Genomic DNA, 14,094 nt, shown 5'->3' on the forward strand with positions numbered 1-14,094 from the left:
TAAATTTCGTCGTACACTTCCTCCAACTCTGGCATACCAGATTCCATCTCAAGCCGGTCAAGTTTTCTTTCGAAGACGTCTCGGCGCCGAATAATCGACTTGGAACTGAAGAATATATCCAGTTGCAGTTCGACCCATCGAAACCTATATTCTCTGTCAGTGAGAAAGCAAACAAGACACCGGGAACTGAGTTCCTGCACTCACATTCCTTGAGCGCGGCGACTCAATGTCTTGATCATTCGGTCCTCAAGATCCACCGCTTTGCATTGACGCAGACGTCGTTGGTTCTGCTTGATCTTGGTTTTGATGAAGTATTCGGTGTCTTCTTTGCTGTCGAGACCGACATCCACCCGGGCACACTCTGCAAAAATCTGCTGCACGGGAACATGCATCCGACTCGAAAGTAGAAACTTGACTTTCCCCTGACTTGCAGAAATAATCTCTTCTAGGTAAGACAGGAGCTCGTCATAGTCGGAACATTCATCCAAAGCATCGATGATGATCTTTGTATGATCCTGGGATGAGATGAGCTGCGTTATCAGCTTTGTACAGTCATCTGTACGCAGCCGATAACCCCCATAGCCCTGATTTTGCTGCCATTGTCGGTATTTCTCTTTGACGACGGGTGAGATTGAGCGATTGGTTGGTGACCAAGCTAGTTGACGCAGAAGGCTCCGGAGCAGAGTCTTCGGACTGTTTGCTTCCTCTGTCCCCTGTTTTCTCGAAAAGTAGAAGAATGCGAGTCGATGAGCTTCCTTGCCAACGGGCAGGAATCGTTTTCGACATTGTTCAATAACAAGGCACCTTTGGAAGTCTCCAATTAGATTCCAGCTTCGTCTAAAACGGAGACCAGGCCAGCTTACATCAAGGAACTCTTGCCTGTGCCGACTAGATACCAAGTAAAGTTTCTTTAGCGATGGAATCTCACCAGGGCAACACTCGCTTACCTGGTCCAGGCAACCAGAGTACTGGCTGGCTGTCGTCATCGGCGCTACTCCACGACTGAAACTCCGGTCGGGAAAAGAGCCATTCTCCTGAATTGGCGTAGTCGCTGTTCAGCTTCCCATGCTCTAGGATTCGGGTATGGTCGTCGCCGGGCAAGGTAGTTGAGACCCAATCAAGGATTTCCGTATTCTCTGCTCGATTTTAGTTGTCTGCTTATGGGTCCTGCATATAATACGCACCACGCCAATCAGCATGGCTGAATAGTGCTTCACTTTGCACGTGTATATCGCCAATTTGACGAGATAACATTTCCATTTGCTGGTCCTGTTGGTCCAAGATGTCCTTGAGCTCCCAGTGCCGGACCCTGTGTTCTGGATATTCACATTTTGTCAGCCTAGTCTCCACTCCAAGATTGGGGACGTTGTCGATATACCTTCCGAATCGAAAATGCGAGTAAACTTCCTACACTCTGCATCCGCGTCCATGATATCTTGCAATAACGTGCTCCAGTCATCAACCTTTGGAACTGCTCTCGCATACTGGACTACATGACGACAAATCAGTACCTAGTAAGGAGCCGGTCGGGTGCAAACAAACTCACCAATACGGTGCCGCTTACTGTGCGCGATGATCGTCCCCTGATATACCAAAATACCGACGTAGAGTTTGACAACCTGCGCCCTGAAGTCTTTTTCGAAAGTGACCGCATCATTCTTCCGTCGTTGCTCCATGTATATCTCCTCCACTTTCGCATATCTCGTGATGATGGGCGAGATGTGCGCGAGCCCCTGCAGCGCGGCAGCGTTCTGCTCGGCGCCACTCAACACGAGCTGTGACGCTTTCCGGGTGAGCTAGCCATCTCGAGCGAATCTTCCCCAGGGGTTTTCGAACATGGAATGAATACCTGCAAAATCAAATTCACGCCCGCCCACGCGATCCCGACATGGGACGGGTCGAGATTCGCGACCGCGCTGCCCACATCCCTGAACACCGTCACGGCTCGGAGGATCGTGTCCATGGCCCGCCGTCGCACTCTGGCTTTCTCGTGTGCATCGCGATGCGTCCACGCGGAAGGGGGATCTTTGTCGACCGTGTGATTTTGGCAGGCGTCCATGATCGACTGCGCGATTTGGCCGGACAGATCGGCGCCAGATGGCCCTTCGAATTGCGCGTGGAGATGCGGGTGTTCCGTGCGCAGCCGCGCGGAGGCTTCTTGCCAGCATGTGCTCTCGCTGGTGATATCGGCGTCGTTGCAGTTGGACTTGCGTGCGTCCATTGTGCGGGGTGAGATTTTGTGGGATTTGTGGTCGGGGTTGTGATATGGGTTTGAAAGTTAAGGCGAAGTCGGAGGGGGCGAGAAGGGCGACTTGTTAGAGCAGCAGCAGCAGCAGCAGCAGCAGAGAGAGAGTCACCAGAGTGGTAGGTGAGAGGGGGCTGAGTTGCTGGCGGGGGCGATGCTTGTCGCAATACTATGACTTTTTGAGTCAGGTTCGCTACGATACCTACGATAAGTCTGGGTACGTCCGGGGTCCTTGAAGGCAGGGATGGCCAAAGTCCAAAGTCTGCGTGGACATTCTTTTACTACGCTTTCAGTCCTTTTTATAGTGGACAGTACAAGTCTTCACATCGTTGACGGGGAAAAGTACCCCGTCCATCAAGGCGCTAATGCGGGGTTGGATGACTCGCCGTGGATCGGGATCTTTGCGGTCTGACTTCGGGTGGCTTCTCCACTATCATCGTACCAGAGCTACTGATTCAGATTTAGAAGATAGTTTAATCCTATAGATACCTCACAGAGACCCCATATTTTGTGTATCTTGGTTCTTGGAATAAAGTAAATAATTATAATATTAGCATCTTAAGTAAGGAAGTAAATAAAGAGAACATTATTGGTCTTTTTATGCCTTTCAACTTTGAGATTACTTTACATTCGTCACAAAAATAAGGTACATAAGATTCTTATTAAAATTTGTATTGAACTTGTAAATACTATTCGATCACTAACAGATAGACGAAGTGGTGTTTTCAGTATGTGACCTATCTATCTAATCTGATCATCTGTTTATGTATGTCTCGAGTTAGGTGGTACCTCCGGGATAAAAAGACGCTATCAAAGTGCTTCTGCTCTCGAAGGCAGAGAACGGAAGCACCGTTGACTTGTCTAGCTTGATTCGGACTTGTTCATCTCACAGAAAAAAGCAGCCAAACTTAAAATTCAGGGTATCAATATATGTATCTGTATCTGTGTATACATGTCAATAAATAAAAGCCTCTATGCCTTCTCCGTCTGCCGTCCCTTCCGCATAGACGGCAGGAAAAATGCAGGATACACGACGGTAAGGGCGGCCACTCCCAACGCGATCATCCTATCACACATGTTAGCCAAGTACCAGTGCGCACTCGAGGAAAAACGACATACATTCCATCCAACACCAAGAACTCGTCTTCCTTCTGCATCAGGGGATTACCCCATCCACCGGCCATCTCGGGAATACTGTCCAACAAGAGCATCGTTAGCAATCATTTTATTGCTGTAAGCTCAACAACAAGGCAAAAGGAAGCAGCCTACCGGTAGATACACCGAATCAACACGGTGAAATACGCGAAGATCTCCGCATAGATAACCAGACGTATATGCTTCACCCCCTCCACGTTGAGATCACCGCCCAAGCCAGGCCCATGCCGAACGACCCGAATGAAAAACTCCAGCGCGATCAGCCCGCACACTGACATGGTCGCCACCTGGAACGCGATACCAGCGATGATGATGTCGTCTCCGACCTGCAGGAGGGTCTGGTCCGTCTTGCCGGCTGCGGCGGCGACACCACCTCCGGCCGCCTGGAGGACGAGGGACCCGACGTCGCAGCTAATAAAGATCCAAGTGAAGAGGCGCGGTTTGAGGCGCGAGTACTGCGGCCCCAGAGAGAGGACGATGTGCTTGAGGGTGAGATAGATGCCCGCGGCGACGAAGGTGGGCGCCAGCACGAGGCAGACGATCTGCAGCTTGAATGCGTCCTCGTTCCACGGGTTGTAATGCATTTGTATGCGACCGATATACCCTGCCAGCTCCATGAAAGTGCCGATGACCATGGCGATCGTCAGCGTCCAGGCGCGGAAGTAGATGCCGAATCCCAGCTGGAAAACGCCCAGGATGCCGTAGAAGACCGCGAAGAAAATGTTGCCGCCGAGATTGGGGTAGTAGCCGTAGGTGGTCGCCTCGACGGGGCATTCTAGAGAAACCTTTTCGCAGGTGCCGTAACTCATGGTGATGATTTTGAAGAGTCTTGCCGATTTCAAGGTGTGAAACTTTCTGCTGATTAAGTCTATGTGATCGTGATGGACGTTTGAAAATCGACAAGAACAGAATGAGGGAATAAAAAGCTCTACCGGCAACGCGATGCAGGAACAACCGTTATGATAAGCAAAAGAACGACAAAGAAGAAAGGAAGAGATGGACGTGTTGTTTCCGACCAGGATTGATGTTCGTAATTTGGAGGCCTGAGGGGGGATCAGGCCTATTTCAATACGGGGAATTGTTTAAATTGGTTCCTTAACCCCGATTTGCTGGCGTTTTGATGACTGGTGGATCGATATCAAGAAAAACGTGGTCGATAACCACGGTGATTGGGTCGCTTTCGCTCTCGTTCTCGTTCTCGTTCTCGCAAGGCCCCACAAGCGGGGAGAGCCGATTGACTTTTTCGACCTCATCTTCGGCTAATTCAGGTCAACACGCATTAATCAGCGCTCTCTCTTCTCGGTTCCAAGGTCAAAGAAGCGGTGGGAAGTAACGTGATTTTAAATGTCTTCACAAGCGGCGATATCTGCATTAAATAGCGCAGCGAATGGGGCAGCTGCATATGACAGCTGAGGCGGACGGCCAGTCTATTCGAAGACCTCCAGCTCGTTAAGTCGAAATGCATGGAGACTAATTTAATCTCGGCGCCAACGTTTTTTCCGGTTCATCAGCTATATTTCCAGGTCGGATCTTATTGCCGTCGTCTTTCTAGAACGACATCATCGTTTATAGACAACCTGATAAGATCCGGACGCAAGATGGTATCCAAGAGCAAATCGCCTATCAGATCACTCCGAGTCCTTCTCAGTTGCACCAGCTTCTACCTCGTGATCTATATATCTCATTTTAGTCAGCTTCATTCTCCTGACGTGGTAAATGGATTGACAACATACCTGACTGCCTAGGCCTGAAAGAAAGAACATAGAAGATGGCCGCCGTGTAGATGGACACAACGATCGTCTGCCCCAGGCATCCCGTCACCAGGAGTTCTGTCCATCCATCTTCGTAGCCATCCCACACTATATCAACTATCTCAAGAACCCCAATCGATACATACGCCATCAGTGCGATGACTATGTTGAAGCTAAGCCCGGCCATCCGGACGCAGAACCAGACACTGAACGCTGGTGGGGCTGCGTGGAACAGCGTGCGCCAAAAGGGGGCCCATGCCGGCGAGGGAGGAAGCGAGGACAGAATATCTGGCATCCTGTTGGACATGATGTCGAAAAGTATCGGGAGAGGTCCTCTGAGCATGTACTGTGTGGTGATAACAGTGCCGATCCAGAAAAGTGACGACAAGACCGTCTGAAAGTCCCCCATGGCGTGGTTAGGTCACAGAACTCTTTCATCGACTTCGATATTCTCAGTTCTCAGAAAGGATGATACAGGATGAATGATGAGGGTAATTGAAGCAAACTGCTGCTGCTAGCACACTGCGTATGTGAATCAAGGAGGTTGAAGGGGGTTCAATACCTTCCCTCCTCCTTGTAAGGCTGACCTCTGACCCTACTCCAATATTGAGTGCCCACAGCAGTATACATTAGCTGCGCTGTGCGGGGAGTTGAGACGAAACCTGACAAATCCCCATTGGAAGCTTGGCTGAGGCTCTGGGCTAAAGTCAATAGTCTCGAAGAGACCCCAGGGTTTGGACAAGTTCTGCGATGGACCTGGCAATCTGATTGCATCGTCGCTTGCAGTCGACCCACTGCTCTCTAAGGTGGGTCGGCTCGCCCCCAGCGCCGGCGGGTGTGGGACAACGCTTCTGAGCTCACTGGCAGAATATCTGAGATATTAGACAGCATGCATTAGAGAATTTAGCCTTGGGTACTGGGAAAATATGGGGCCTCATGTGCCAAGTCTAGAATCCTTGAGCTCTGACAGGACAAGACAATGCTGAAGGCGCATGTCTGCGCCCATTTGATGTTGATAGGTTGTTTGTTGACATTGCTGAACCTGTGTTGGGAAAAAGTCAGGATGGTCTTATATGCTATTTTGATTTCGACGATGTGAATAGACTGATTAAAGGACATAATAAGCTGAAAGTGCTTCAAAAGCCCAACCTTGAAGGCTGATGCTGCAGTCGGAAAGAGAGATTCATACTCAAGCAGTGGCTTGTTTAGTGGCCGTAGTGGGTAACCTAACCTTCCAGAACTGCCAGCCGACGGATAAGTCCGATGCACGTGACCTCCGCCGACTTTCCCGGCGTGTCTCGCTCTCTCCCCACGTGGGAGCATCACCATTGGTTTGTCTCCCTCAGCAACCCCGTCGAAATGGAAGATGCCGCCTCGGAGGACCCATACAAAGTCACGCAATGGCTGCGACCAGTGTAAAAAGCGCCGAGTCAAGGTACGTTGAGTTTCTTTTCCTCCGCCTCTCGGATGTGCTTGTCAAATCCCTCATCTCATCCACCACCAACTCCGGACCTCTAATGTTCAAGTACAGTGCGATGAACAAGGCCCACCTTGCTCGAATTGCACCAGCCGCGAGCTCAAGTGTACATACTTTAAGGTTCCAATAGCTCGCAGCACTATAAGTTCACCATCGACCAGCTCCATACCTCCTTCAGTCCCTTCCATCAAAGGATTATCCCCCGAAATCGCAAGCCACAGCCGGACTTTATCCCGGTATGGCAGCTCTGCTCCGCCTAAGTTTGCTAGCACACGAGAGCTGGAGTTGATGCACAAATATGCCACGGAGACCTATCAGAGTCTGTGCAACGAGCCTGTAGACCATTACACCTGGCAGACTGTCATCGCGCGAAAAGCTTTCCAGCATGACTTCCTCATGAGTGGGTTGCTTGCAGTCGCCTCGCTGCATATCGCTGCTACCATGGAACCACCAGAGGCTCTGTCGTATATTGACACCGCATTGGAGTATCATGACCGGGCATTTGCTCCGTTCCGGCACGCAATAGACAACCTGACTCCGGCCAATTGCGATGCTGTCTTTGCGCATTCGGTTATCACCACAGTCATCGGCATCGCCCTGCCTCGGTTATCTTCTGACAGCCAGGAGACCAACACGATGACCGAGAACATCATCGTCGTTTTCGAATTGCTTCATGGTGTCAGCAAGATATACACCCTCAGTCGCGACCATCTGTCCACGCAACTGGTCACTTCTCGAAAGGGATTCTGGGAAACACAACTCTCGATTCTTGACGCCGAGACTGAGACCGCCTTCGATAGACTGACTAGTTTGAGCCACTCCATGCAGGACAGCGTTAGTGAAGAGCAATATCGCATCATCGATGGAGCGGTCGCACTTCTGAGGCGCTGCTTCTGTAGATACAACCATGCTCGCGATATAGCATCCATTCTAGGATGGCTTGCGATGGCTAGCAAGGAGTTTGTGCATGCATTGAGGTGTCGCCAGCCTCTTGCACTACTCGTTCTCATGCACTGGGGGGCACTTCTAATGGAGCTTGATGGTAAAGTGTGGTGGGCAAAGAACTCGGGTAGGGCGCTGGTTTCTGAGCTACTGAGTGCCCTTCGTCCTTGCGATGCACAGTGGGAAGGTGCTTTGCAGTGGCCAGAACGGAAGATTAGAGCTTGATATCGACTGCAACCAACGCGGTCTACTCTTCAACAGCACTGCATTAGGCTTTTTGCATGGCTTGTGCCTGCTTTCAACCGAAATCGGAGCACTACCCACAGCTAACTGACCAAAGTGAATCATCACGACATAACATCACGGACAGCCCAAACTAAAGCTTTACTGACCGCAACACTCGCTCCCATGCGTCTGTGGCCCGTTGCTTATTGATCCTGTCTGCATCATGTTGGCATGCTGCCAAACTCAGCGGACCACCAAGCTGCTTCAACCAGAATGACCGACCACAATCAAACAACCAATTGCGTGAGCCAACCTTGACTAGGTCCGCAAGGAAGCACTGCGGAATAGTTCGATCTTTCACAAAAAGTACCGTCGGCAAAGCATGTCGCATGCCTTGTGGGGCGTACGTGTCCGCCAACTGCATAATTCCGTCTAGCGTCGTCTTCACATAAAGCTGCGATCCGACATGAATGACCCCTCGCGTTCCCGCAACAGCGTGAAGAAGACAGGCATTCGCCACCAGGTCAACCGGCATCTCATCCAACGTATTCGCACCACTGTCATAGCCCTCGGCCGCGTGCCAGGTCTGGGTCTCGCCATGAGTCATCAGAAATAGCGAGGCGAATCTCTTCAACGGGATGGAATTCTCCGGCGCATAATGTGGATACGGATCTCTGACCGCCGGACCGAAGATGGTTGGACGCACCAGCAACATAGGCAGCGTGGGGAACCGTTTCAGCATCAGCCGCTCCATCAAATACTTCGCATGGGTATATGAAGAGGAGAAGTGCTCGGCGTGCGGGGAACCTTCGCCTCTGAGGATCGCCCCTAGTAGCTCCTCCGGATCATCCTCCTCACCCTTTCCACCCACTTCCACCCCAACAGAGTACAGCTTCTCCGCCACGTGCCCATCCGGCAAGAAACTGTTCACGTACGCCGTCGACACCTGCACGAAGAGCTTCAGCCTGCGGAACCGCGAGGTGATCTTCGCCATCTCCAACGACGGGAGACAATTGTTCTCCACCGCCTCCGCAACGTCCGCGTCCAGGGTGATTTTGGCGGCCGCGTGGATCACCAGCGTGACCTGCTGGCGCAGCTCATCCATCACTGCCGCATCGATCCCAAAGTCCGGTTTCGTCATGTCCCCAACTACAAAATGAACCTTCCGGGAGCGGAGGACCGGCTGCGTCTGCACGGGCATCGCCTTCTTCCATTTCTGGATCGCGAGGTCCGGGGACCCCCGGACCAGGACGTATATCTTGTGGGTGGGGACCTGCACCGCGAGTTTGTAGAGGAGCACGGCCCCCAGCGCGCCGGTGCTGCCGGTGAGGAAGACGGTGTGTTTCTCGAATAAGGTCGCATACCCTCTGCGCTTGATCTCTGCCTCGTGCAGTGAGGGGGTGGAAAGGAGGGCGATGGACATCAGGGGCTTCTCTGATTGTGTATATATTGTTGCGCTGTACTTGATTCCCTGACTCCGTGATATAGCAACGTGCAGTAATAAACACTGATGCAATGTTTGGACGATAGCAGCTTTCGCGATGCTAGAGCCCTCCTTTGCATAGTCCAACTACCACAAAGAATAAAATCTAGTGAGCCCTTCCTGCAACCGAGTCGATCAAGTAAAGGTTAAAAAGAACCGAGAGTCGGTGGCACAAGCCCATACATTCCTTAATTCGCAGAGTGACCTACCCAAAGGACATGGTAGCTACCTAAGTAAGTAGTAGCTACCTATACCAGCCCCGTCCTCCCTTCCCTCCCATGTCACATGCCATGAGCTGGGAGGTATCGTACAGTCCACACACGCCAAACCTAAAGGAAAGCATGCCGGAAATCAGATCTCAAGTCTCTCTCCACAAACTTGATCACTCACTACATCCTAGGTGAAGTTAGAGTTTGAGCGAGTCTCATTTCCGCTCCGACGAATCACCGCGGCATTTTTCGATTCCACATACTCAAAATGTACAGTACTACACTGTAATTCCCGAGCCAAACACCCCCCTGAATCTTCCCCACTACCTTCCAGAAAATGTTGGCTTTGTCTCTCACTTAGCTCCCCAGCTAGGTAGCTAGCTACAGTACCCGTGACTGCTGCCCATATCTCGTCTCCCCGCTGTGCTTCTTTCCTACTTTTATATCCGGAAAAGCGGGTACGGGGTCCAAACAGACCGTTTGATCAACCAGCAGTAAGTAGTTATCCGGCGGCTGTATATATTGCCATTCATGATGCTTGAATCTATAGCGGGGATGGAGTATGCTTTTGATATTTTGATTTTTTCATTTAAGTTATGGGGATCCACCTGCCACTGGCTACGTGGAACCATCCAAGTCACGCTTTCCGTGCTGGAAAGCTAGGAGAGCTATGGCTGATGGGGGAGGAGCAGGGTGATCATACTAAATTTATGATTCAATCTCACGTGAAGAGCGCACATGTGCGACGTGACTGGATTGTAACATTGGAACCTCATTGATGAATGGGTCATTCTTGTGTGCGTCCGGTTTCTCTTTTACCCATCGGGCTAGGGGTACAATACAGCAATATGTAACTCAATTGGTCCGTGTATATGTGAAAAAATGGAACAGGTTGCGGTCTCCCTTGATTCTTATACACTCGTAAATGACTATAGTACAGTACATATCCGTCGCTACCCCTTCCAGACGACTGCTTGGAACGAATAACCCCATATCATATACCTATTGGCGGACCCTGTTATGGACAGCCACCAAATTGCTGAGAAAATACCCCCCTTTCATAAGAACTTTCATAAGAAGAGAGACAAGAAGGGCGAAAGTTGAATGAGACATAGATACATACATACATCGACACATACATACAGCGTCATGTGAAGTAAATCAGGGGGAAGATCAACGAAAAACCCTTAAGACCGGTCTATCCAGCCCGATCCAGAGTCATCATAGAAAGATTATGTATATTTTAGAAGGAAAAAAGAATCTGAAATGCTTTAGGAGGTTTTGTTTCCACCTCCGCCGCACCAACACCGGCCGTCTCCTTCGCGCTCGACCTGAACAAGGATGTCCATGTCTTTCTCGCGAAGATAGTTGACTGTGCGCTGGCGGACGTCTTCAAGGTCAGCGCCGCGGGAAGCGATCACGTGGATGACGCCGAGGAGTTTGGGGTTATGGGTGTCGTGGGAGTGGTCGTGGTGGTCATGGCTGTGGGAAAGAGAGTGACTGCCGTGATCGTGGCTGTGGCCATGGGCATGATTGTGGGTGGGAGAGTGAGAGTGCGAGTGATCACTGCCATGACCATGGCTGTGGGAGTGCGAATGGTTGTGTTCATGATCATGGTCATGACCGTGACTCTGGCTATGACCGTGGGAGTGGCTGTGACCATGATCATGACTATGGTGGTGGTGGTGGTGACCAGAAGACTCCTTGCCTGTATCGTCCAGCCAGAATCGAGGTACCGTGTACCCGACAACTCCTCGGAGAGTACTGACACCGGCTAGAGCTTCGCGCACATTGTACTCCACATCAGCCGGTAACGCCAGTAATAGAGTCTTCGCTGTGCTGCTGACAAGCGGGACTGCCGAGGCGAAAATCAAGATTGCGATCAAGCACGAGGCGATGGGATCATACCCTGGCCAGCCAGAGTAGTGAACTAGAATGGTCGAGATCACCACAGCCACAGATCCCAGCGTATCGGCGAGAATATGTAAGAAGATGCCGTGCATGTTTTCGTTACCGTGCGAGTGTCCGTGTCCATGGTCGTGACCATGCGCATGTCCATGATCAAAGGCCATGATTCCGACGAGGTTCACTAGTAGACCCGCAATGCTGACAACGAGAAGCTCACCAATGCGGTGCATTTGGCTGCCAGAAGACAGCCTCTCGACCGCCTCATAGATAATTTCGATACTGATGATCCTGCATACTATTAGTCGTAGGCCATAAGCATGGTCGTTCGCATTGCTCACATGAGGAAGATGCCGTTGGCAAAACCAGACAGCGTGTCGACTTTGCCATAGCCGTAGGGGAACCTCGAACTCGGAGGCCATTTGCTCATGACAGCAGCACAAAGACCAACGACTAGAGCAAGGCAGTCAAAGAACATGTGAATACTATCGCTGAGCAGTCCCAGGGACCCAGTTAAGAAGCCGTATGCCAATTGAACGAGCATGAAGCTGAAGTTAAGGCTGAAAAGGGTTAGCAATGGTGAAACATATTAGGGTGGTACGGGAACTTACCACATAAAGTAGAAAATGCGTCGCGAATCGGTTTCCTTGAGAATACTGTACAGAAGGGGATACGATTCGCTGTGGTGGAGGATAAATCTGGTGATTTTGGAAGCATCGGCAGATGAATGGCTGTGCTGCTCATGAGTATGGGAATGCGCAGAATGGCGCAGATTCTTTCCATCAAACCGGACGGCAAGGTAGGAGACGAGTGAAACGATGATCCGAGAGACATAGATGACCTGAGCGTTGTCCTGTAGCGGAGGCGAGGAGAATAGGGCAGCGCTACCCGTCCCAAGAATGAGGCCTAGTTTATGCGGCGACTGTAGATGCGAAGGGGCAATAGAGACTAGACTGATTGCAAATGCACCAGAGGCGGCAAGGTGATAAATCACGTCAGGGACCTCGAACGAGATGTTCCCGGAAACAACAATGGTGACGAGTGTCAGCGACAAGCCTGACAAAATAGCCAACACAGAATCACCAGCTGAAGTAGGGCTTGCACCCGACTCTGAAAGCTGCTTCTTGGACGATGCGGGAGTAGAGAGGTCAACATCAACCGACTTGGCCCCTGAGAGGGGAGGACGAAGTACAAAGACGGACACAAGCAAAGAAGCGTAACCGAAGAAAGGGTGATCATCCCAGGTTGCATTCAAGCCCAAAAAGCTCAGCACGATGACCGCGACAAGAACAGCACCGCTTGTTTTCTTTTGGCTGAATCGAAATTGGCCACTGCTGTGGGCTCCATTCCCCTGGAGGAGCGTAGGCACTCCAGAGGCTACCGCAAGGAGCAAGCTGAAAGCCACCAGAAACCCTCCAATTTTCAGACCAGCATATATGGGCAAAGCAAGAGAAGCCGCTTGCAGAAGTGCCACCCTTGCCGTGCTTGAATTCACCGGGGGAAGTGCAGAAGGGGAGTCGAATCCTCCCCGCTGTGCCGATCGCACGATCTGTCCGCATCCATATAGTATCAGTGTAACTGCTGTCAGCATGGCGGTCTTCCGTTCGACTTGTTCTAATTTGCCGATACTCGAAGCGATTGCGTCAGGATCGTCTGAGATTCTCTGTTGTATCTTCCAATGCGCATGGTGTTGGTAATACCAGGAAAGGGCGATCCATGGCAGAGCCAGGAGGGGTCCAGCGAGAGCATCTTGACTTCTCCAATTGTTATTACTGGCTAGAAGAGCGCGACTGGGGAACTCACATTGTATTTGGCCCAGGCCCGACTGATGCATCGAGCGATTGAGCACCAATCAGCCCTGCAGCGCCATCATTCTTCGTGTGATGTGCATGGTTGCATGAAGAGACGGAGTGCTCATGAGCAGATGCTTCCCAGACGCTATGATTGGATGCATGGGAGTGTGTATGGTGATGAGCATGTCCGGCGGAATCTCCAGAGTTGCCATTGGGAAGCACAGGGCTGATCACAGGTTGTGGGGGCTGTTGATTTGCTGAAGACAGGTCGAAAGAGGAGGCCGAAATGGAAACTGGCCCGTGCGACCTGCGAGACGATCGCGAACGGTGACCACGAGAATGACCAAGCCCATGATTAGGGGGGGCTGTCTCCACGATAGAGACGGGTGTCCCGGCCGACATCGTGTCAATTTCGCTGCGCTATGCACAGTCGTTGCAAGTGTCCAGCCAACAGCCGAAGGGGGTTCGTGAGAGGCCGGTGCTTGAGCCGAGGTTTCAGGGAACAGCTAGCTGCCTAGAAGCAGAACAATTGAGCTTTAAGAGCTCAGCAAAAATGATAGGTCGGAAGATAAAAGCAGAAGATGCAGCATAGCGTCAATGGAAAGGGAATGAATGGAAGAGAAAGGAGCGACCGCGAAGGGCGCTTGTGGCGATCTTAGAACGCTGATGATGATGGATGAATAGCCCCCAGATAGCGGCGCGACGATCGGCCGGCGGTGATAACGAGCGCCACGTGATTAGCCTTTCAGCTGGGACCTATCTCGGTCGTTGCCTGACATTTCAGGAACACACGTCAGATCGAGTGTGAGGAAACTTAGAAAGAGTAATCAATCAGTCCCCAAAGCACTCACTTAACTTAGGAGGGGATGATCCGGGGTAAGAGAGATAAAGCTAGACCGAAAGATAATC

At 51.2% G+C, this 14,094-nt stretch overlaps 7 protein-coding genes across 7 annotated transcripts; 1 reads left to right on the forward strand and 6 right to left on the reverse strand.

The window, feature by feature from the left end:
- Window positions 1-453: 453 nt before the first annotated feature.
- Window positions 454-1,786, reverse strand: BO66DRAFT_69619 (uncharacterized protein). Its single transcript, XM_025653504.1, has 5 exons — window positions 1,547-1,786; window positions 1,379-1,489; window positions 1,185-1,316; window positions 948-1,136; window positions 454-888 (listed from the first exon to the last, which is right to left on the reverse strand). The coding sequence occupies exons 1-5, from the start codon at window positions 1,674-1,676 to the stop codon at window positions 860-862; spliced, it is 591 nt and encodes a 196-aa protein (XP_025508726.1). The 5' UTR covers window positions 1,677-1,786; the 3' UTR covers window positions 454-859.
- On the reverse strand, window positions 1,598-2,395 carry BO66DRAFT_69636 (uncharacterized protein). Its single transcript, XM_025653505.1, has one exon. It carries the CDS (start codon window positions 2,219-2,221, stop codon window positions 1,766-1,768), a length of 456 nt encoding a protein of 151 aa, XP_025508727.1. The 5' UTR covers window positions 2,222-2,395; the 3' UTR covers window positions 1,598-1,765.
- A 751-nt stretch (window positions 2,396-3,146) lies between these two features.
- BO66DRAFT_387727 (RTA1 domain-containing protein) lies at window positions 3,147-4,414 on the reverse strand. Its single transcript, XM_025646370.1, has 3 exons — window positions 3,515-4,414; window positions 3,365-3,439; window positions 3,147-3,311 (listed from the first exon to the last, which is right to left on the reverse strand). Exons 1-3 carry the CDS (start codon window positions 4,207-4,209, stop codon window positions 3,218-3,220), a joined length of 864 nt encoding a protein of 287 aa, XP_025508728.1. The 5' UTR covers window positions 4,210-4,414; the 3' UTR covers window positions 3,147-3,217.
- A 614-nt stretch (window positions 4,415-5,028) lies between these two features.
- On the reverse strand, window positions 5,029-5,458 carry BO66DRAFT_397497 (uncharacterized protein; the record flags this gene model as incomplete). Its single annotated transcript, XM_025648600.1, has 2 exons — window positions 5,029-5,072; window positions 5,134-5,458. 2 exons carry the CDS (start codon window positions 5,456-5,458, stop codon window positions 5,029-5,031), a joined length of 369 nt encoding a protein of 122 aa, XP_025508729.1.
- A 1,059-nt stretch (window positions 5,459-6,517) lies between these two features.
- Window positions 6,518-7,795, forward strand: BO66DRAFT_311880 (Zn(II)2Cys6 transcription factor domain-containing protein; the record flags this gene model as incomplete). The annotated part of the gene is made up of 2 exons (XM_025643340.1): window positions 6,518-6,586; window positions 6,683-7,795. The coding sequence occupies 2 exons, from the start codon at window positions 6,518-6,520 to the stop codon at window positions 7,793-7,795; spliced, it is 1,182 nt and encodes a 393-aa protein (XP_025508730.1).
- Window positions 7,796-7,870: 75 nt separating this feature from the next.
- Window positions 7,871-9,402, reverse strand: BO66DRAFT_69668 (fatty acyl-CoA reductase). The gene has a single exon (XM_025653506.1). It carries the CDS (start codon window positions 9,216-9,218, stop codon window positions 7,947-7,949), a length of 1,272 nt encoding a protein of 423 aa, XP_025508731.1. The 5' UTR covers window positions 9,219-9,402; the 3' UTR covers window positions 7,871-7,946.
- Window positions 9,403-10,386: 984 nt separating this feature from the next.
- Window positions 10,387-13,782, reverse strand: BO66DRAFT_339717 (metal cation transporter MSC2). Its single transcript, XM_025644381.1, has 4 exons — window positions 13,196-13,782; window positions 12,004-13,146; window positions 11,734-11,952; window positions 10,387-11,683 (listed from the first exon to the last, which is right to left on the reverse strand). The coding sequence occupies exons 1-4, from the start codon at window positions 13,585-13,587 to the stop codon at window positions 10,759-10,761; spliced, it is 2,679 nt and encodes an 892-aa protein (XP_025508732.1). The 5' UTR covers window positions 13,588-13,782; the 3' UTR covers window positions 10,387-10,758.
- Window positions 13,783-14,094: the final 312 nt, after the last annotated feature.

The sequence above is a fragment of the Aspergillus aculeatinus genome (genome assembly GCF_003184765.1).
Source record: "Aspergillus aculeatinus CBS 121060 unplaced genomic scaffold BO66scaffold_2, whole genome shotgun sequence".
NCBI lineage: Eukaryota > Fungi > Ascomycota > Eurotiomycetes > Eurotiales > Aspergillaceae > Aspergillus > Aspergillus aculeatinus.